The sequence below is a fragment of the Scleropages formosus genome, chromosome 5 (genome assembly GCF_900964775.1).
Source record: "Scleropages formosus chromosome 5, fSclFor1.1, whole genome shotgun sequence".
NCBI classification, from domain to species: Eukaryota; Metazoa; Chordata; class Actinopteri; order Osteoglossiformes; family Osteoglossidae; genus Scleropages; species Scleropages formosus.
This window is the reverse complement of record NC_041810.1, coordinates 20,354,790-20,376,499: the sequence shown is the minus strand read 5'-3', so window position 1 is coordinate 20,376,499 and position 21,710 is coordinate 20,354,790. Positions and strand designations below refer to the sequence as shown.

The 21,710-nt window shown below is 41.5% G+C and overlaps 1 protein-coding gene across 1 annotated transcript; it reads left to right on the top strand.

Annotated features, from left to right (window-relative positions):
* The first annotated feature begins 1,887 nt into the window (after window positions 1–1,887).
* On the top strand, window positions 1,888–21,048 carry LOC108937798 (uncharacterized). Its single transcript, XM_018757956.2, has 8 exons — window positions 1,888–2,020; window positions 8,523–8,564; window positions 10,098–10,289; window positions 13,236–13,262; window positions 16,535–16,630; window positions 16,994–17,041; window positions 19,581–19,653; window positions 20,294–21,048. Exons 1-8 carry the CDS (start codon window positions 1,918–1,920, stop codon window positions 20,364–20,366), a joined length of 654 nt encoding a protein of 217 aa, XP_018613472.1. The 5' UTR covers window positions 1,888–1,917; the 3' UTR covers window positions 20,367–21,048.
* The last annotated feature ends 662 nt before the right edge of the window (window positions 21,049–21,710 follow it).

The following is a 21,710-nucleotide window of genomic DNA, read 5'->3' as shown; positions in this document are numbered from 1 at the left end:
CAACTTTGACATCCTCCAAAATGACCCATTGGATATATATTTCTACACTGTTGCAAAAGGCAAAGCGGTCCAACAGTCCAAGATATGCATTTCAGGAGAATTGGCTGCTCTAAATCACCCCTGTGTATATGTGTGTGCAAAAAGCCCAAAGTTTTCATTTTGCTCAGAAATTATTATTTCACTTTTTTAAATTAAAATTAGACTTTGTTTTATGCAGTATTTGTAACAATTTGTAGTAACAGTTAAGCTCCATGTCACGCCATTGGCCACTCATTTCCATTTGGCTGACACAGTTATGAATAAACTTTTAATATATATTAGACTTTTAATATATATTAGAATAAAGCATATTTTTTACCTGAGATTTTTTTTTTTCATTTCCATTATGAGCAGGACCGAGTAATATTATATTATGCTGTAGAGAAAATAAAAAATAAAATAAAAAAAGTGAGCCCCATCTTCAGTTTTCCTTATACATCGTTTAGAAAGCAACTCATTAGAGATTCTCCTTTTTTCAGAGAAAGCAGCACAAGAGAAAACAGGATGTTCTGTGAGGTTGAATAAATGAACCGGTTTATCTTAGCATCTGAAAAGAAACTGAGGTGAGGAAACGTAAACGCATGCAACACATGATTCTAGAAAGAAGATTATAAAAACAGATACAGCGCGATACGGTTTAAAATTTCCCTTCAGGCAGCCGAAAAAGGTGCATAGGTGATTTCCAAAACCAGACTAAGTTGTATGGTGATGTTGCATAGGACAGAAAGTGCCAAAGTGGTTAAGCTGTTGCACATGTGACCAGAAGGTCCTAGAAGAAAAAATAATGAATAAATAAAAACTTGTGTTTTTTTTTTTTCTTTGCTTATATGGTCCAGATTTCTTCACTCTTCTATTTTTAATTTTGTAAAAATATTTCAGATGAAGGGTTATATTTAGCTGGCTAGTACAAATGAACTGTCACGGTCCTGTTCACACTCACTGAACCCGTGAACATGGTGAGAAAACTGCAGGTGAATGCTTCCAAATACCTGACCAGGTGTCATATCAACATATAGTTGGGTTCCGGGGGAAGGAAAACCCCATGTTCAGAAAAAATAGGCAATAAATTAAACAATTGTCATTATATGAACCAGTGTGGGATCTAGCAATCGTTGCTCAAACGTGCTGTGGAAGCTGAAAGCGGTTACAATGAACTTTACAAACTATGAGGAGATCACTTTTGCGTTTAAATCCCGCTGTAATTAGGAACTGGTGAAGGACTAGCTGGTGAGGTAGTTTCCAGCTGCTGTTCATCTGAAGGTGGTCATTTGCATGTCTGATGAGTCATTTATTACATTTATGTCTTTGTACCACACTGCCTGCTTGCATGTAACATATTTTCTCCAGACTGTGATCTTCTTCCTTCCTCTACCTCTTGATCAAAAAAAAAATTCTAATAAAAAAAGCACATTTAGCTAATTCCAAAAAAGATTACCAAGCACACAATTTACTTTGTAGAGAGATTCGATTCAGCAGCTTACTTGAATAAGTTGCAACGTACCCACAGAACTCATCAGCCTACTTTGGAGGTACTTTGATGCTGTCAAAACGTATGACATCCTACAACAAGAAGCAGAATCCCTTCTTCTGTCCCTCTAGCATTATGCATTCGTCTTGATCTAAAAACACGTCTATATACAATTAAATATCATTACACGTCAACTTTTCTCCAAAAGTAAGACAATATGCTGCAGACTTAGACTCATTTATTACTGTGTACGCTTTGTGACATCAGAGTGTAACTCAGAATGAAAGTAAAAGTGGGGGGAGGAGTAGCCTGTTTAAGGGAGGGGAGAAAAACAGAAGTAGTTCCTCTGCTGAGCTCTGAAAAAGTACAGTGATGCAGAAGAGTGCTCTGTATGTACTCGACCAGGGGACATGCCTGAGGAGCACATTATGATTTGCCACAGCATGCTTGGGCTCACACTGCTGCTGCTGTCTCTGACGGCGAACCTCCACCTGGGCTTTGTTTGGGCAAAAAGTGAGTACTGTGGGATTTTCTCACCAGACAATATTTCTTCTGTATTTCTGAAAAAAAGTCTAATATAAATAAATCCAATTTCAATGCAATAAGATGTTAATGTATGAGCCAGAATTAAAACAGGAATTAAATGAAGTGACATTTTCACTTGTATTTGTCTATAAAACATGATTGGATCCAGCAGTGTCTACTACCAAAAAAAATTTATAGATATAAATGTTTGATGAAGAGGTAAAAAACAGTGGTTTAAACTAAGCAATGTTAACTTTGTAGAGTGAGGTATGAAAAGAAGTCAGAAGTATTTGAGTAGCATAGCCCTTATCATTGCACTATTTGGAAAAAGCTGAGCACAAACAGCTGAACGAGTTTTTTCTCAACAGTCAGACCATGTGCTATTAATAAAGCTAGTATATGCTAAGAGTAAGTCATACTAGATCCTCATGTTACAAACATTCAAAGTCACAAACTTTTGATTATATAAACATGCACACACCATCTGAACCCCTTGTCCCATTTTGGGTCGTGAGGAGCCAGAGCCTAACCCAGCAAGCACAGGGCATAAGGCTGGAGGGGGAGGGGACACAGCCAGGACAGGACGCCAGTCCGTCGCAAGGCACCCCAAGCGGGACTCGAACCCCAGACCCACCGGAAAGCAAGACCCGGTCCGACCCACTGCGCCACTGTGCCCCCTTATATAAAAATTTTCAGTTAAATTATTTTTAATTATAATTTATTCATTCAACGCCACCCCTTTTTCCACATCCCGTTCTTAGTTGGCATAAAACACACACAGAATAGAAACCAAAGAAAAGCGTGAGGACCACTCTTACTGAAATTGCTGTTGGTGTTTATGTATGTCTGGTTTTCCTGAATGTCAGGGATCAATGACTAAATGACAACTATTGCATACATCTATGGAATAAATCAGTCAACACTTGCCTTGTAATGGGAAGTTTTAGAGATTAAGTATTTTTATTATTAGTGAATTAGTTCTGATTTAATGTAGCTTTTCCATTTAATGTAGCTTTAACACATAATAATGTGTGTATAATGTACACACACAATGAATAATAATGTAGCCTACAATGCATTTTTTTATTATACAGTAGCTATATCTGAAACTTTTCTCAGAGCCTGCTCAGCAGATAAGTCTTTTGAATTTTTAATTCATTATAGTTTTATTTGAAGTTTTACAGAACCTAACCCAGGAGTAAATCAAGCGACATCGCTCTTATTAACCTCCAATTTATTGCACCGTAGTAGCTGGTTTTACGAACAGATTGAGTTGCAAATAGACTGATGTGACCCAGCAGAACAATTCAAATGATCATGAGGGATGCCAGTCCAGCCCCACCCAACCCCATCAGTGCACCTCATCCCGAATTGTCGACCAGCCTTAAAAAAGGGGAGGAGTACTATCAGGTTACGGATTATTAATCAACATTACATTGCCTTGTCTGCGTTCGGTAAACGGGCCTTATTTATGTATCTGTTTTCTCAAAGTCTTGTTCTCCGTGCATTTCTGTTCCTGTCCTGTCTGCACCAGTCCTCCATGCCCCTGTCCTGGTCCTGTGTTTCAGCCCTGCCTCCATCATGCCCCAGTGCACCTTCTCTGGTCTCGTACCCCTGTTCCACTTACCGTCCTTATAAGAACACTCTGTACATCTCTTTGTTGCACGTTTGTCGTTTTACCTGTGCATTTCACTTGTTAGTCTGCACTGCACACCTTTATCTGAATATTGACAATTCCTAATCATATTCCTAATGTTTTTTTAAACATGTACATTACACAAATAGCCGTGTGAAGGTTTATCTGTTGTTCAACAGTTATGATCTCAAAGTTATACAGGATGAACATTTACACATTACATGAACTTAAGAGATCATAGGAGAAGTGAGTCTGGAAACGGTGAATTTTATTAACCTTTTTAAATGTAGACAGAGATTCTGCAGTTCTGAGTGACAGGGGGAGCTCATTCTACCACATGAGGCCAGAACCAAAAACTTTTTGCTTTTGGACCTTTTGTGCCTGGGACCACCAAGCGGACAGATATGGAAGAGCGAAGCAGTCTGATTGGGGTGTAGCAGATGATCAGGTCTTTTAGATATCTGGGAGCAGTTCCAGTTATGCTTTTGTAGGCTATAACCAGGGTCTTAAATTTGCTCCAGGCAGCTATAAGAAACCAATGCAGAGAGACAAGGAGGGGAAATACGTGGGAATGCTTCAGCTGGTCAAACACAACTCATGCAGCAGCATTCTGTATCAACTATAGAGGTTTGATGGCAGTAGCAGGAAGGCCAGGGTAGTTTTGGACTGAGTTGGGATCCAGAGAGGGTTTCTTTACCATAGGTTTACATTTATTAATTTAGCAGATGCTTTTCTCCAAAGCAACTTCCATTGAACTCTCTGTAGTTTTATCAGCCCACACATCTTATCCACCAAGGTGACTCACACTGCTAGATACACTACTTGCAATGGGTCACTCATCCATACATCAGTGGAACACACTCCCTCTGTCACTCACACACTATGGGTGAACCTGAACAGCATGTCTTGGAACTGTAGCAGGACCCATTCGGACACAGGGAGAACATGCAAACACTACACAGACTGAGTGGGGATCAAACCCACATTCTTTTGCACCACCCAGGCACTGTAAGACAGCAGTGCTACTCGCTGTGCTACTACCATGCCACCCAGGTAGAATGAGGGCAGTTTTGAAGGCGTTTGGGAATCACCAAGAGGTGAGCAATGAGTTGATGAATAGTAAAAGAAGGCGGAGGAGGAGGTGGCAGAGGGCAGAGTAGGAATAAAAAGGTGGCAAAGAGTATGTGTGGTTTGTTAATTGCAGATGGTATTTTGTTGTGGAATAACATGGTTTAAGCTGAAGAGACAGCAAAGTGAAAGGTTGCTAAGAGATCCTTGTAGGCACCCAGGTCCGTGCGAGTGTTAGATTTTTGCCATCATCACTCTGAAGCCTGGAGTCTGCTCCTGTTGGCACATAGTATATCAGTCAGCCATGGGGTGGAACTGGGGCATGCTGGTCTGGAAGTCAGATGACAGAGAGAATCAAGAGAGTGAGATAGGGCTGAGAAGAAAACAACTGCAGCATTGCCTGTTGACAAATGTGAGAATTATGCAGCAGATGGGAGAGAGGACAGTGTGGCAGAGGCAAGGCAGGAAGGCGAGAGAGATTTTAGGTTATGGTGGAAGGTGAAAATGGGTGTAAAAGCAGGAGAGGGATGGGTACTGGCGTACGGCTGGAAGTAGATGAAGAAATGATCAGACACATGCGGTGGAGTAAGAGAGAGGACAGGACAGCCATGGTTACGGGAGAAGACAAGGTCAGCGTGATTGCCAGCTTTGTGAGTAGCAGGGGACTAGGACAGGGAGAGGTCAAAGGACTGCAGGAGTGATAGGAGGCAGCTTGCATGAGTGTCCTCGACATGCAGGTTGAAGTCACCCAGGAGAATCAATGGAAAGTTGTACCCTGAGAGAGAGCTCAACAAGATGTCAAGGTCATCCAGGAAGCGGCCAAGAGGGCCAGGGGGGCGGTACAGAACAACAACAAAAGTGATTGGGGCAGTGATAGAGACAAGATGCAATTCAAAGTAGGACAGGTCATGCAGGTGGAGAGGGAGAACAGAGTATCAGAATCAGAATGAGTTTTATTGGCCAAGTGTGCTGACGCACTCCAGGAATGTGCTGTGGTTCTGTCAAACAAACAAACAAACAGCTAACACAGAATTATAGAATAAATAAATAATAGCATAGTTACAGAGTATACAAAGATGAGAGTATACATAGTAAAAGTAAATAAGACTTAAATTACCAAAAGTGGTTGAATAATGTTGTACTGATGGCAGACCTATGGGGGAGTGTTAACTGTTGATGAAAGTGATGGCCTGAGGGGAAAAAACTGTTCTTGCATCTGGTCGTTCTGGTGGACGGTGCTCTGTAACGCCTGCCAGAGGGGAGATGTGTAAAGAGTTTGTGCCCATGGTGTGTGGAATGAGTGACGATTTTGCCCGCCTGCTTCCTCATTCTGGACTTGTACAAGACCTGAAGGCAGGAGCATAGCCAGAAGTTTTTTTCAGGGGGGGCAAGTAAGACCCAGTGATTTCACTGAGGTGGCCAAAAAAAAAAAAAAAAATCACAACTGACTGTGACATGCTGTACCAAAAGCAAATTCTACAGACAGAAATTCCAAATGTACAGAAGAAATTTAAAGTTACCAATTTATTTCCAATGCCATACAAAAGAAGGAAAAAATGTAGGCTGATAATTTCAGAATAAAATGACAAATATCTTAATAAAGTCAGCAAACAAAAAATGTTATGGGACTCTCATTAAACAAAATGAACACAAGTCTTTCACACATAAATACAGTTAGACACTCTTCCCCTGCTTACTCAGTCTATATTACAGCAGACATTTCTCAGACTTTTCATGTTTATTCCTTTGTTTGGCCAATCAAGCTTTTGCTCTAAAAACAGAAAACAGCTGTCAAGTAACACTGCAAAAAGGGAAATGTTACAAATAAGGAACATCAGGCAAGTTATCTGAAACAACACAGAGAGAAGCGTGTGAAAGAAAAAGAGAACTATAGCCATTTTCTGCATCCAAATTCTAAAGAAATTGTTAAATAAACCATATCCTATGTCCCCTTGTAAAGAAAAATAAAAATGTTCAACAGTACTAAATCTCTGGACACTGATACAGTATTTATGAACGTGGATTCTGTGTGGCTGGGGAGGCTAAAATGTCTATAAGTATAACAGAAGGCAAAGTCTGCAGTTGTGGCATATTCTAACCAACTTGTGTACCGTTCACTCTTAAAGCTTCTTCTTCTGTCTCCTGAAGAGTCCTGGGAAACACCTTCAGTCATGGCTGTACTGGAGCTTTACCTCTGGACTTAGAAATGTCTATAAAACAACATTAGATGCTAATGATGCAAATTGGATATTGGAAATTATTTTTTTATGTTTGCAGATACAACTTATGTAACCTATAGACCTGGTGGGCAATGACTGACTGCATGAGTATCTTTGCTCATCTCTGATTCTGGTCTGATCTGTGTTGTCTCTGTAGAGCTTCTCCACAAGCTCCCTCTCCGACTGTATCTCTGCGTCCTCCTCGTCTCTCTTAGCAGCACACATTCTCCCTGCTTCTTCCCTCTCTGTAGCATTCATTTCCCCTGCTTCTTTGTTATCTTCAGTTTTACTGTTACTAGTCCTCAGTTTGTAAAAAAGGAATGTATCTTCCGAACTTACCCTGCTTTTCTTACAAAGTTTCAATAAATTACAGAAACCAGTGCACACTCTTGTTGTCAGGGGCATGAGTGTAGGAGACCGTAGGTAGGACCCAAGTGCAGGATTGTTTTATTACTTTTCTGAAAGCCTAAGCAATATTTGTGGTCGGAACGGGTGTGTGTCAATGAATCGACGTGCGAACGTCGTACGAGGGATGATCCAAGGTCAAGGTCGAGGGACGGAGCTGTGGTCAAGGTTGAGACATCAGGACTTGGGGTGAGGAAACAGTACTGAGGTAACGAGACAGAACACAAGGCGAAGGACGGGAGATGCAGGTTGCGAACTCAGAGAGGACATTTGTCTCCGGTTGATTCTGCAACCTGGGAGCAGTGGCATGGTTTTTTATATTCAATCCCGCTGATTCATGCCAGTTGCGGTAGGCTGCGGTGTGTGTGGTCAGGGGTGTGACACTTGTGAGCCAGTTTTTTTTTTTAAACGCAGGCCTTTCTGCCACAATAGCAACTGTTGATGTAAATTTCTAATGACCATTTATACACAGGAAAGCGAGATGATGCTTGGACGGCAGTACTTCTGCCAGCTGTTCTGCACTGGCTTTCACACCCAGTGAGTAGCTGAACCAGTGTTATTTTGATCAAGAAAGATTTATTATTAGTTCAACAAGGTGTAGTGCCCTGGGAAACTCAAAAATGTTTCCTTCAAGCTGTCAAAATTGTATAAATTGTATACATGATCGTACTTGACAGTCATGGTGAAATGCACCCATGGACCCTGACCAAGTGCTTTGTACTCTTGTTTGCTTAGTGTTTCATTGGGCAAGTTGTTAAACCTGATGCATGTTCTCCTAGTAATGAGGTCAGCCTATGGGCATGTCCAGGCAGAAACATACGTACATGGGGAAATATTGTCACTGAAAGATGGTTTCTTAATGTTTTTTTAAAGTCAGGGAACCAACCTACAGTTTGATTGATCTGCTTTCTCTTTAATGCATCTTGAAGGTTAGAATTTTGCTCCGAATACTAATGTTTCCCCAAATGTTTTCTTTATTTAATTTCAACCAAAGAAACAGTACAGTTGAAAGGATAAAATGTTTAACGTAACACTGTTTTGATTTTCATACATGTTTCAAATGTAGTTCTGTTCTTTGTACCCAAGTAACATGCTGCCCTCCAAAAACCCACCTGGGAAGTTATTTTACTTTCTTCAATTTTTCCTTCTTTTCAATGTTTAGGTATTGACCCAACAGATGGTCCCAAAACTACAAAATCCTCAGGTAAGTACTGACAACCAAGATATCAAAGAAGAGTATGAATGTAAATACATATGAGTGAAACATGAAATACTGTGTCAATTTTTACAGTGTTTTGTTGGATGATGTGTAGTGGATGTCCATTATAAAGAAGTAAAACTGTAAGTTGCTACTGATGAAATAAGAATAATAGCAGTGAGAATGGAAGAGCCAAAATGTAACAGAAGACGATTAGCAGTTACCTTCGAAAAGACTAGTCGATAACGTGTGAACTTTACTCCTGCACATGTAGCTCCATTCTGTCTGTGAGAGCTATTTCTCACATTCTCACCTCTTCTCACTGTCTGCTTGCAGAAAGAGGGGATTTTTTTTACCACTTCAAAAAAATTGTATTGCTTCCTGCCAGTTGAGGTAATTTGATCTCAAAGGAAATATAAGATGACCTTTAAAGAAAGCCACCATACACATGCAGTAAGAAAGAGGTAGAAGATTCATAGATTCACAAAAGGCCCAATCAACATGCCAAGCAACATCATGCTTTTCAAACATCTTGGTCTTCAGCCATCAGCCATCGGTTCATAATGACATCCATTGGTCAGCATTCAGTTCAACATTGACTCTTTGCGTCATCAAGGTGACCAAATAATCCTCAAGCAACATTTTACCTCATCAATATTGCTGCGTGTACAGTGTATGATAAAAACACATCTCTTTCCATGAAAGTTTTGGCACGGTGGCACAGTGAGTGTGCCACTGTGCAAGAGGGCATGGGTTCGATCTACAGTCAGCCTGTGTGGAGTTTGCATGTTCTCCCTGTGCCTGCGTGGGTTTCCTCCCACGGTCCAAAAACATGCTGGTCAGGTTCCCCCATAGTGTGTGAGTGAGAGAGAGTGTTCCACTAATGTATGGATGAGTGACCCATTGTAAGTAGTGTATCTAGCCGTGTAAGTCACTTTGGTGAATAAGGTGTGTGGGCTGATAAGACTACATAAAGTTCATTGGAAGTCGCTTTGGAAAAAAGCAACTGCCAAATAAATAAATTTAAAAGTAAGTTTCTGTTCACATGATTTGTACAAAAAGTCTACCCACTATTTCCAAATGGCCTCAAGAACTACCTGCGACTTTCATAATTTTCCACTAATTATACGGGTACATTTTGGTAGCATGTTTTGTACAGCAGCTGTGTACAATCTGAAAATGAAGCATCACAACAATTGAAATAGCTCCTAATGAATACACACATACACTAGTGATAACTTTTCCTTAAAAAATCCTTTTCTAGCATGACTTGGACACACTGATGGTTTCACTGCACACTTTACTGTACAAAAGTGTATCATTTTCATGCAAGATCATGCTTATAAATCATGCATCGTTGCTGTGTGACCTGTCTGCTGTTGGAGACACTGTCCATTTGGCCTGTCAGAGCTTTGTTCTTGGGGCTACAAGCTATTGGGAACACTTTGTCAGTCTTTGTTTGTGGTCTTCAAACTGTAGGGGCTGTCTCACTGAAAGGCATGGGTTTGAAATTATAAAGCATTTCTCATTGGTTTCCAGCCTCGTGCCCTCCTCCACCGGTGATGGAAAATGTACAGCCATTCAATGAAACACAGACACTCCAAGAGGGCTGCATATTGCGGTATGCCTGCAAGAAGGGCTATCTGAGAAAAGCAGGGACCTCCAACTATTTTCAATGTGTTAATAAAAATGGAACCCTGAAGTGGCGTCACGGAGAGTTTGCCTGCATAAGTAAGTGTTGAAACTCTTTCCTTCAAGTTGACTCCTGTGCAGAGTGGATACAATGTGGGCTCAAAAGACCCTCATATAGCCGCCTCTGTCTACAGTTCACAGAGTAAGGTAGCAATGTCAGTATGCTAGCAAGGTACAGAGCCTCCTCAACTTAAGGACACAACAGGGAATGGAAGTCTGTTTGTAACTTGATTTGTTTGTAAATCCATGAAGTCTCCTGTTCAGAAGAGTCAAAATCTGTGAAAGCGCAACAACCTCGCTGGATTTGTTTGCCGGTCAGGTTTTGTCTTGACCTTGGATAAAATAACAAATTAAAACTCTTGTGTTTGAAAAATACTTGATGTATTTAATTAGTTTTACTAACTTCAAGCAAAATTAAAAATAATATAAAATTACTGAAAACAGAAAAATACATGTTTTCCACAACTTCCTAATCAAATCCAATGACCGATACCTTCATCCAAGTACGACCCCATTTCCAAAAAAGTTGGGATAGTATGGAAAGCGCTAATAAAACAAAACAAAAAAAAAGTGATTTCTAAATTTACCTTTACTTTTATTCAAACAAAAACAGTATAAAGACAAGGTATTTTCATGTTTTATCAAACCAGCTGCTTGTTTTATTCCGAAATTGATGTTTGCAACACGTTCCAAAAAAATGCTGAGACATTCGAGTGTTTACCACTGTGTAACATCATCATGTCTTTTAATAACACTTATAAACACTTGGGCACTAAAAACAGTTTAGCTTAGCTTAATTTAGTTAAGTTTAGCAAGCGGAATTTTCCCGCATTCATCCATTACAGGTCTTCAGCTGTGCAATTCTTGCCGTATTTTGTGCTTCATGATGCGACACACATTAATCGGAGACAGGTCAGGACTGAAGGCAGGCCAGTCTAGTACCCACACTCTCTGCTTACACAACCATGAACTTGAAATCTGGGCAGAATGCGGTTTGGTATCATCCTGCTATAAAATGCAGGGGCATCCCTGGAAAAGGTAGCATTTGGGTGGCAACATATGTTGCTCCAAAATTTGTATGTATCTTTCTACATTAATGGTACCTTTACAGAAGTGCATGTTACTCATGCCACAGGCACTGACACGCCCTCATACCATTACAGACGCTGACTTTTGGACCTGATGCTGATTACAGCATGGATGGTCCATTTCCTCTTTTGCCTGGAGAATGCGACGGCTGTTTTTGAAAAAAACTATTTGCAATGTTGACTCATCGGACCACGAAACACAGTTCCGCTGTGCTACTGTTCATCTCAGATGAGACTGAGCCCAGAGAAGTCAGTGGTGCTTCTGGACCATGTTGATGTATGGCTGCTGCTTTGTGTAGTAAAGCTTTAACTTGCATCTGTGGATGCAGCAGCAAATGGTGGTGACTGACAAAGGGTTACTGCAGTATTACCAAGCCCATTTCATGATATCCATTACAGACACATGACAGTTTTTAAAACAGTGACATCTGAGGGACTGGAAATCATGTGCATTCGGAAGTGTTTTTTGGCCTTGCCCTGTACGTACCGAGATTTGACGGGATTCCTTGAATCTTTTCATTATATTGTTCACTGTAGAGGGTGAAATGACCAAAATCCTATCAATTTGTCTTTGGACAAAGTTGTTCTCAAAGTGCTGGATTATGCACTGATGCATTGGTTGACAAATTGGTGAGCTTTGACCTACCCTTGCTCTTGAAGAACTAGGTCTTTTTTTGGAGGCTCCTTATATATCATCACCTGTTTCACATCACCTTGTCATTTCAACTTGTCACATTGTTATTAGTCCAAAACTACCCCGTCCCAACTTTTCTGGAATGAGTTGCAGGCATCAGTTTCAGAATAAATGTATATCTTCAAAAAACAATGCAGCTGATTAAGCAAAACATGAAAATATCTTCTCTTTACACTGTTTTTCTTTGAATACAAGTAAAACTAAATTTACAAATCACTCCTTTTTATTTTTATTGGCATTTTCCATACTGCCCCAACTTTTTTGGAATTGGGGTTGTATGTGAAGTGTTTGACAGATTCTATCCACTTCGAGGCTTCTTTTCTATCTACACCATCAAAACAGTATAATGGTACAAATGGTTATCAGATTATTTTTGGGCCAGAGAGTCTCTTAAAGTCCTGGTTAAAGCTTTAGTACATGAAAATACACTGTAAGAATGTATTATTTAATGTTATTTTATGTTTTATAAACTTCATGCTGGATCAGTTTAAAATGAAAAGTAAATTGTCTTCTTTCCATAAACTCCTGTTCATTGCCAGTTTTTGACCAATTCATTCCATAAACATGCACAATTTTTGTGATGTTGTTATTTATCACTGACACTGAGGAACACTGCACACAAGCTGTAAACACTGTGTGGGCAACTTGAAGTCCTAAACACCGGTTCTGTTTGAATGCGTTCTGCTGCCAGGTAACAGCCAAAATGCAGGATTAGCTACGCAAGAGAAATAAATTTTAGAATAAGTGAAGAAAATTAACTGACTCATTTGCTTGCTCGCTCACTCACTCACTTTTGTTCACAGCTTTTCCTTGGCAGGGTCGCAGTAGTCCAGAGGCTACTTCTGAATGATTCAGCACTAGCCTAATAGTTCAGTCCATCACAGTGAAGAAAATTAAATTGAACACAAAAAAAATTCATAACACAAGGAGCCAGTGTATAACTGGTTATAAAATACATGTGAGTTTTTGAAAGAACTAGTGTTCTGTTTTGAAAAAGACATGCTAGACATTTACCACTAGAAAGTACAGTACGAAGAGAAGGTCAAACAATTCATTTTGTCATTGGCAATGCTGTAGACCCTTTAATTGAAGAGAATGAGGGAGTAAGTGTTTTGATTGTGTGCTGAATTACCTTATGCTGTGCAACACTGCTGAACTGTGGTATGGTATGGGTGATTAATTTCCCCTTCTCTTTCCATCCAGGTATGTCAGAGACGAAGACAGTCGAAGGTGAGTGCTGAACACAATCAACACAAAATGCATGTAGTCTATAAGATGAAAACAGGTTGATTCCAGCATGTTCAAGGGGTTGGCAGGTTAAGGAAAGGAAGGTGTGACCTTGCTGTAATGCAAATGTATGCAGAATTAAATTCAGCAATTATTCAGCAGTAAATTTATATCACTATGTGTCAATAGACCAGATTTCAACTACGTCTCACTTAACAAATCAAATTAAATTATTTTCCAGAGAGTATATAATTACTAGGCTGGGGGTGCAGTGGCGCAGTGGGTTGGACCAGGTCCTGCTATCCAGTGGGTCTGGGGTTTGAGTCCTGCTTGGGGTGCCTTGCGACAGACTGGCGTCCTGTCCTGGGTATGTCCCCTCCCCCTCCAGCCTTACACCCTGTGTTGCCAGGTTAGGCTCTGGCTCCCCGTGACCCCAAATGGGACAAGTGGTTTACAAAATGTGTGTGTCTATATAATTACTAGCTTGGTCATATAAAAACCAACCAATTCAGGTATTGGTTTTATTTCAGTCTCCTTCTGTGTGTCTGTGTTAGAACAGCTTATCACATCCTGATCTTACATCCTGGGGACTTTCTGTATATCTTTAAAAACATTTCCTGTCTCATCCTTCAGAGGCCGATAAGACTTTTTAACATGATGGTCTTACACATTCATCCACTGACTCAGAGATGTAAAGAGATAATTGACACTTTCTTGGAAAATGCAATAGTCACAGCTTTTTTTACATATATACACTACTGAAAAAAATTAAAGGAACACTTTGAAAACATATCAGATCTCAATAGGGAAAAAAATCATGCTGGATATCTATACTGATATGGACTGGGTAATGTGTTAGGAACGAAAGGATGCCACATCGTTTGATGGAAATGAAAATTATCAACCTACAGAGGGCCGAATTCAAGGACACCCCGAAAATCAAAGTGAAAAAAATGATGCGGCAGGCTAGTCCATTTTGCTGAAATTTCATTGTAGCAACTCAAAATGGTACTCAGTAGTTTGTATGGCCCCCACGTGCTTGTATGCATGCCTGAGAACGTCGGGGCATGCTCCTAATGAGACGACGGATGGTGTCCTGGGGTATTCCCTCCCAGATCTGGACCAGGGCATCACTGAGCTCCTGGACAGTCTGAGGTGCAACCTGGCGGCGTCGGATGGAGCGAAACATAATGTCCCAGAGGTGTTCTATTGGATTTAGGTCAGGCAAGTGTGGGGGCCATTCAATGGTATCAATTCCTTCATCCTCCAGGAACTGCCTGCATACTCTCGCCACATGAGGCCGGGCATTGTCGTGCACCAGGAGGAACCCAGGACCCACTGCACCAGCGTAGGGTCTGACAATGGGTCCAAGGATTTCATCCCGATACCTAATGGCAGTCAGGGTGCCATTGTCTAGCCTGTAGAGGTCTGTGTGTCCCTCCATGGATATACCTCCCCAGACCATCACTGACCCACCACCAAACCGGTCATGCTGAACGATGTTACAGGCAGCATAACGTTCTCCACGGCTTCTCCAGACCCTTTCACGTCTGTCACATGTGCTCAGGGTGAACCTGCTCTCATCTGTGAAAAGCACAGGGCACCAGTGGTGGACCTGCCAATTCTGGTGTTCTATGGCAAATGCCAATCGAGCTCCAGAGTGCCAGGCAGCGAGCACAGAGCCCACTAGAGGACGTCGGGCCCTCAGGCCACCCTCATGAAGTCTGTTTCTGATTGTTTGGTCAGAGACATTCACACCAGTGGCCTGCTGGAGGTCATTTTGTAGGGCTCTGGCAGTGCTCATCCTGTTCCTCCTTGCACAAAGGAGCAGATACCGGTCCTGCCGATGGGTTAAGGACCTTCTACGGCCCTGTCCGGCTTTCCTAGAGTAACTGCCTGTCTCCTGGAATCTCCTCCATGCTTTTGAGACTGTGCTGGGAGACACAGCAAACCTTCTGGCAACGGCACGTATCGATGTGCCATCCTGGAGGAGTTGGACTGCCTGCGCAACCTCTGTAGGGTCCAGGTATCGCCTCATGCTACCAGTAGTGACACTGACCCTAGCCAAATGCAAAACTAGTGAAAAACAGTCAGAAAAGATGAGGAGGGAAAAAATGTCAGTGGCCTCCTCCTGTAAAACCATTCCTGTTTTGGGGGTCGTCTCATTGTTGCCCCTCTAGTTCACCTGTTGTTAATTTAATTAACACCAAAGCAGCTGAAACTGATTAACAACCTCCTCTGCTTCTTAACTGACCAGATCAATATCCCAGGAGTTTAACTGACTTGATGCTATACTCTGATTAAAAAGTATTCCTTTAATTTTTTTGAGGTATATATATACACATCCCCACACACATTTTCAGAATCACTTGTCCCATACGGGGTCACGGAGCCTACCCGGTAACACAGGGCATAAGGCCAGAGAGGGAGGGGACACACCCAGGACGGGACGCCAGTCCATCGCAAGGCACCCCAAGCGGGACTCGAACCCCAGACCCACCGGAAAGCAGGACTGAAGTCTAACCCACTGTGCCACTGCACCCTCTTCTATAGCTTCTGATGCACTTGGACACACGATCAGTGAATCAACTGAATGTTTTGGATCTTCAACATCAGATACCTTTGCCTAGGCAACCCAACCAGGTTTATCAATCCACAGCCTGATCCCAGGAAGAGATACCTCATACCTTATACAGCTAGTTAATTTTACATGAGCAAGTCAGAGTAAGTGCTTTGCTCAAGGGTGCAATAGCTGGAGGTGGCAACTCAAACCATTCTTTGGCCCGCTGCCCCACAACAAGACAATGTGTAGTCTTTGACACATCTCTGTGATGGTGGCCGGAAATCAAAGTTACCATCCTAAATCATCCACCAGTCTTGAGCTGTTAACAGAAGCCATAAAATGATGTTGGTTGCTGATTTTACTCTGAGAAATGTTATGGTCTGCCTTGCCAGTGGCACAAATACCTTGATAATTAGTTGTTACTTTGTGTGTTGGCACTGACCTTTTTCAGATTTCTTTGATCCCTAAATTATGAGGCTTAATACAGCTGTTTCTTCCCAGATGTTGCACGTCAAAAAGTACACAGGGTACAAAAGGGAATTATTTTATATATTAGGATAAATAATACAGTATATTACAGGAAAAGTAAAAAGTACACTCCATCAATCTGTGATATTTCCCTCCTCAGTGCTTCTCTATGCTGAAGACTAGCTTATGCTCTTTCAAGAACAATTAGTTTTTTACTGAAAAAACATGCATTTCTCATTTGCAGTTCCTCATATAGATTGTTCCAAAGCTAAGCCAAAAGCTCAATCTACCACTATGGAAACAAGCACAGTGCAACACTTGTCGCTATCTACAAGATCAGGTCTGTAGACTTCTCAGTTTTTATTACATTAGCAAGATGAGGTGATATTTTATAATACTGTTAAATGAGATTGAAGTGTAATCTCAGATGCAGATGTTCAAGTTCTCAGTAACCTGTCTCATAGCTATTCACGCTATATCCTAAACACGTTATGTGCCAAAAGCTTGCATCATTTCATTAAAGTTTTTTAAAACAATTAAACATGGATTAAAATGTGACGAATATGAAGAGAATTGTGTTTTCCTGCATGGTATCAGTTTAGATTGATCATCTGAGACAGTCTTACCCTGTGCACATGTGATATTTTTCCAGCTGCATACTAAAATTAGCTGCTCAACTTTAGCATCTCTTGTACTATTGCAGAACAAGATAAATTAATTCAAAATTTGGATTTTTCATGTGTAACAATTGGTAAGTATTAACTGTCACGTCCGGAGGTAAAAGGGATACTGACGTGTTGTCGTGCATCCAAATGTGGACAAAAAGGGTGATGTTCTCAAAAGCAGAGTGGATATATCAATGTACACTGTGCAAACAGAAAGAAAGTCCCGAAGTGAGATGAGGAACACCTGCTGAGTGTTCTTGTAATGGAAACTATATGCAGAAACATCACTTAGACCGGGCAGGGACATGGGAGCAGGACAAGGACATGGAGGACAGCCACAAATGGGACTGGAGCGCTGGACTACAACACAAATACGTTGAACAGGGCTCGTGACAGATAGGACGGTCAGGATGCAATCAATGGCAATCTTTTATGAGGCTTGGGTCTAAAATGCCGGGACCCAGGATTGCTGTTCTGGTCCATACCGCTCCCAGTCCACCAGGTAGTACATGCAGCCTCTATGTCGTCTGGAGTTCAGGAGAGTCTTGACAGTATAAGTTGGGGCACCATCCACCTCAAGGGGTGGAGGTGGAGCAACGGGAGACTGATGCTGTAAAAGTCACATGAAAACAGGCTTGAGCATTGAGACATGGAACATGGGACAAATTCTGTAATAGGCGGGTAACTGTAAGTGGTTTGTGACAAGTTTAATTCTCTTCACAGTCTTAAAGGGTCCAATGTATTTGCAGGACAGTTTTCTTGATGGCAAGGGCAGTTTGATGTCCTGAGTTGACAGGCAGACTCTCTGTCCTAGCTGATAGAAGACTGTGTGTTGCTTCTTGTCTGCATGTGCCTTGGCAGTCTGGACAAAGTGTTGAAGTTAGGTGTGGGACGCTTCCCAGACTGACTCACCTGTCTTGTACCACTCATCCACTGCTGGAACATCTCTGGATTCAGGAGTCCAAGGGAACAGAGGGGGCTGATACCCAATTACATATTGGAATGGAGTCAATTTAGTGGACCAGCGAGTTCTGTTAATACTCTGCCCAGGGGAGATACCAACTCCAGTTAGCCTGGTTCTGTGAACTATAACTATGGAGGAACTGCCCAGTCTCCTGGTTCAGCCTCTCCACTTGTCCATTTGATTGGGGATGATAGCCTGAAGTAAGACTGACTGATACCCAAAGTCAAGAGCAAATGCTTTCCACACCCTGGATGTGAACTGGGACCCTCGGTCAAAGATGATGTTTTTTGGAATCCCATGCAAGCCGAAGACTTGCTGGAACATGGCTTCCACTGGCTCCACTGCTGTGGGCAATTTCTTAATAGGGATCAGATGATAGGCTTTAGAAAATCTATCGCTCACCACAAGTATAACTGTGTCCCTCCAAGCGGGCAGATTTGTGATGAAGTCGAGAGCAATATGAGACCAGGGACTATTGAGGGCTGGCAAGGGTTCTAGGAGGCCAGGTGGCAATTGCCATGGGACCTCCACTTAGCCGTAAATATTAAAAGCTAGAACAAAGTCCTTCCCTGTTTCCAACATCAAAATTCATTTCAGAGGCAGATAATTTATGTAAAAAGAATGAACAGGGATACATTTTTAGTGGATTTCCTTGCTTTTGTGATAACACAGCCCCCAGACATAAAATGATAAAGTGCTGGGCAGAGCAGCAATAAAAACACAATCCCTCTTGAAAATGGCACTGTAGCTCCCTCAGAGTCAAGTGTCCCTCTGTATTCCATTTGGTCTCATTTTTGTGTTGTGAGACGCGGGGTTCCGTGTTGGTTTCAGCTTTCCCTCTTCCATTGCGGGTGGTCACATCCAACGACAATTCAGGTCAGGATAAACTGAGGGCGTCGTGTGGGGTTTCCCCTCAGAGGAGTCACCTTATTGCCATCAATTCTGCGACGTGAACAAGTTGCAGATGATGGGTGCTTTGGTGCTCTCCGTTGGAAGCCACCACCTGCTGGAGTGCTTTTAACTCTGTTGAGTTCATCGTTTTGTGGCAGATTCTTCTGTAATGTCCGGAGGTAAAAGGGACACGGATGTGTGTTGCTGTCCAAATGCAGACAAGAAGGGTGATGTTCGCAAAAGCAGAATGAACATATCTATGCGAACTGTGCAACCAAAGAAAGAAAGTGCCAAAGTGAGACAAGGAACATGCAGCGATGAGATGCACTGTGTCTCTTAAGGGAAGCAGTACACAGAAACGTGACTTAGACCAGTCAGGGACATGGGACCGGGAGAATAGCATGGAGGACAGACGCAGACAGGACTGGAGCACTGGACTAGAACACAAACACACTGTGAACAGGACTTCAGAAGCATATGAGTAAACATGGACTGAGAATCACTAAGTAATCGCTAGGAAAGGCAGTAGAGAGCTGATCAAGAATCTGCAGCCAGGTGTTTGTCTGTCACTCCTTCTATGATGCTGGGGTTTTAGTGTTTACTGGGTTCAGGTGTGCTTGATGTGGCTGAGTGGCTCTGGGGGTGGCACCCCCTACACTCATCCCAAGTTTGATCGTCAGGGGTTGTGACAGTAACATTAGCAGGGAATGCTAAAGATCAAAGAGGGTGGAAATAGCATCGATGGTTTGATTCAAGTGGTCTCTCTTTAGGAGTCTGCAGTGCGGCTGGACTCATTCTCGGTCTCAGTATTGGAGGAGCTGTACTGTGGCGCCAAAGACAACAGTAAGAAGAGACTTTTTACAGCTAACCACAATCACACACACACACACACACACACACACACACACATATTGTCTGAAACTGCTTGTCCCAAACGGGGTCGCGGCAAACCGGAGCCTAACCTGGCAGCACAGGACACAAGGCTGGAGGGGGAAGGGACACACTCAGGACAGGACGTCAGTCGGTTGCAGGGCACCCCAAGTGGGACTCAAACTACAGACCCACCCGAGAGCTGAATCTGGTCAAACCTGCTGCTCCACCACGTCCACCTAACCACAATCAACTTAAATTAATTTTCAACCATTATGAATATATTAGGCATATATATCACACTGAATGTTCTGTGTCATCAAGCAGTGGACCTGATAAATTTCATGCTAAACTGTCCATAAAAAACAGGTCTGTTCCAGTATGCTGAAAACTGTCCTCTCTATGGTTGTGTTAAATGTTAATATGTGTCTGTAACATAAAATGCATATTAATATTTTGATCCTCACAAATCGACTTGGAAAGAGAAACTTAGAAAACATTACACAGAAGTCCTCAGTGCTCAAAACTTGCACAGTTGTTGTGGTGAAACTGGGTAATGACAGGTTGGAAAACATGGGTGTCAACAGATTCTGTTGCTCTCTTTTTCACTCAGCTCAAAGAAGCGCCAAGGCGGACATGGAGGTGTACACATCACAGAGACACAGCCCATATCCCGTGTAGAATGAACCAAGCTGAATGAAGACAAACAAATGTTTGGGTTTTGGAGTTTTAAAGGACCCAGATCTTGAGGCTACGATGTTATAATTGCTGTTAGATACACAGCTTGTCTATTAAACTGAATGTCAATTACCAATACATGTCAGCTGTAGTAGTAGCATACAGAACAGAACTTTCATATATGAGTTTGTAAGGCAACTTGACACATCTAACTGGGTTTGAAAGAGGCCAGACAGTCAGTGCATAAATAACAGGAAAAACTGCACTACAAAAATTAGACCAGGGGGTCAATATAGAAAATTGTTACCATGTACCAGCTTACAGCAATGAAAACCGTATCAAAAAGTTCTTCCAATTTATTTATCATAACCTGTTGTCTAAGGCATGGGACAAGTGGTTCAGAAAATGTGTGTGTGTGTGTGTGTGTGTGTGTGTGTGTGTGTTGTCTAAGGCAGCTTACAATGTTAATGTTGTATAAAGTGCTTACAAAGTCACAAGAGAGCAATCAGATAATAATAATGCAATATAAAATATTGTGCTACCGCAAGATGAGTTACACTAGACAACCGTTGGTATTAGACAAAAGACAGTGATAAGCAATGCCAGTGACAGGCAAAGTGAAGCCATTATCAAGTTGTGATTCGTACCTGATTCTGAGTGGAGTCTCGCTCCATTCTTCAGTGTTACTAGGCGGAGATTAGATAGATAAATAGATAGATAGATAGATAGATAGATAGATAGATGGATTTTTGAAAAAATATTTTGGGAAAATGCAAAATAAAAGCTTCTACAGTCTCTTTCGCTTGCATGTACATTTCATCACTCTAATTAAAGGTTGCATAAAGTTGTATGAAGTTTCTTTCTGAAAAACATTTTCTTTCAATGCTAAGAACGCACAAGAGAAGGTATTTGATATTTTCATTCATTTTCATTACAAGTCATTACTTCATCATTTCATTACAAATAACTTATAATTTGATCATTATATAACTAATCATTTGATCATTTCTTATTTTTACTTATTAACCTTTGTCTGCTCCTGCCGGTGCCATCTGACAACAGTAAGACCAAAATCATGCAACAGATTGAAGAAAATAATATTGCTAAAATTATCAATTTTGGAACGAGTGCAGGTATTGATTCAATGACTTTTGAGTATAATTCAGTGCTGAAATTCGCCTTAGATTCTGCGGCTCCACCAAAAACTAAACTTATTCAAACTGTAAGAAACTCACCGTGTTTCAACAAATCAACTCATGTTATAAAGTTAGAATGTTGCAAATTAAAGGGTGAATGGCGTTCAACTAAACTGCACCTTTATTATGTAGTCTGGCCTGATTGTCTGGAAAACT

What these genes read in the sequence shown, in the direction of transcription:
- LOC108937798 (XM_018757956.2), top strand. Translation starts at nt 1,918, where the DNA reads ATGCCTGAGGAGCACATTATGATTTGCCACAGCATGCTTGGGCTCACA. An exon ending in CAAAACTACAAAATCCTCAG is followed by an intron (nt 8,565 to 10,097) that starts GTAAGTACTGAC and finishes ATTGGTTTCCAG; the next exon opens with CCTCGTGCCCTCCTCCACCG. An exon ending in GTCGCTATCTACAAGATCAG is followed by an intron (nt 16,631 to 16,993) that starts GTCTGTAGACTT and finishes GTACTATTGCAG; the next exon opens with AACAAGATAAATTAATTCAA.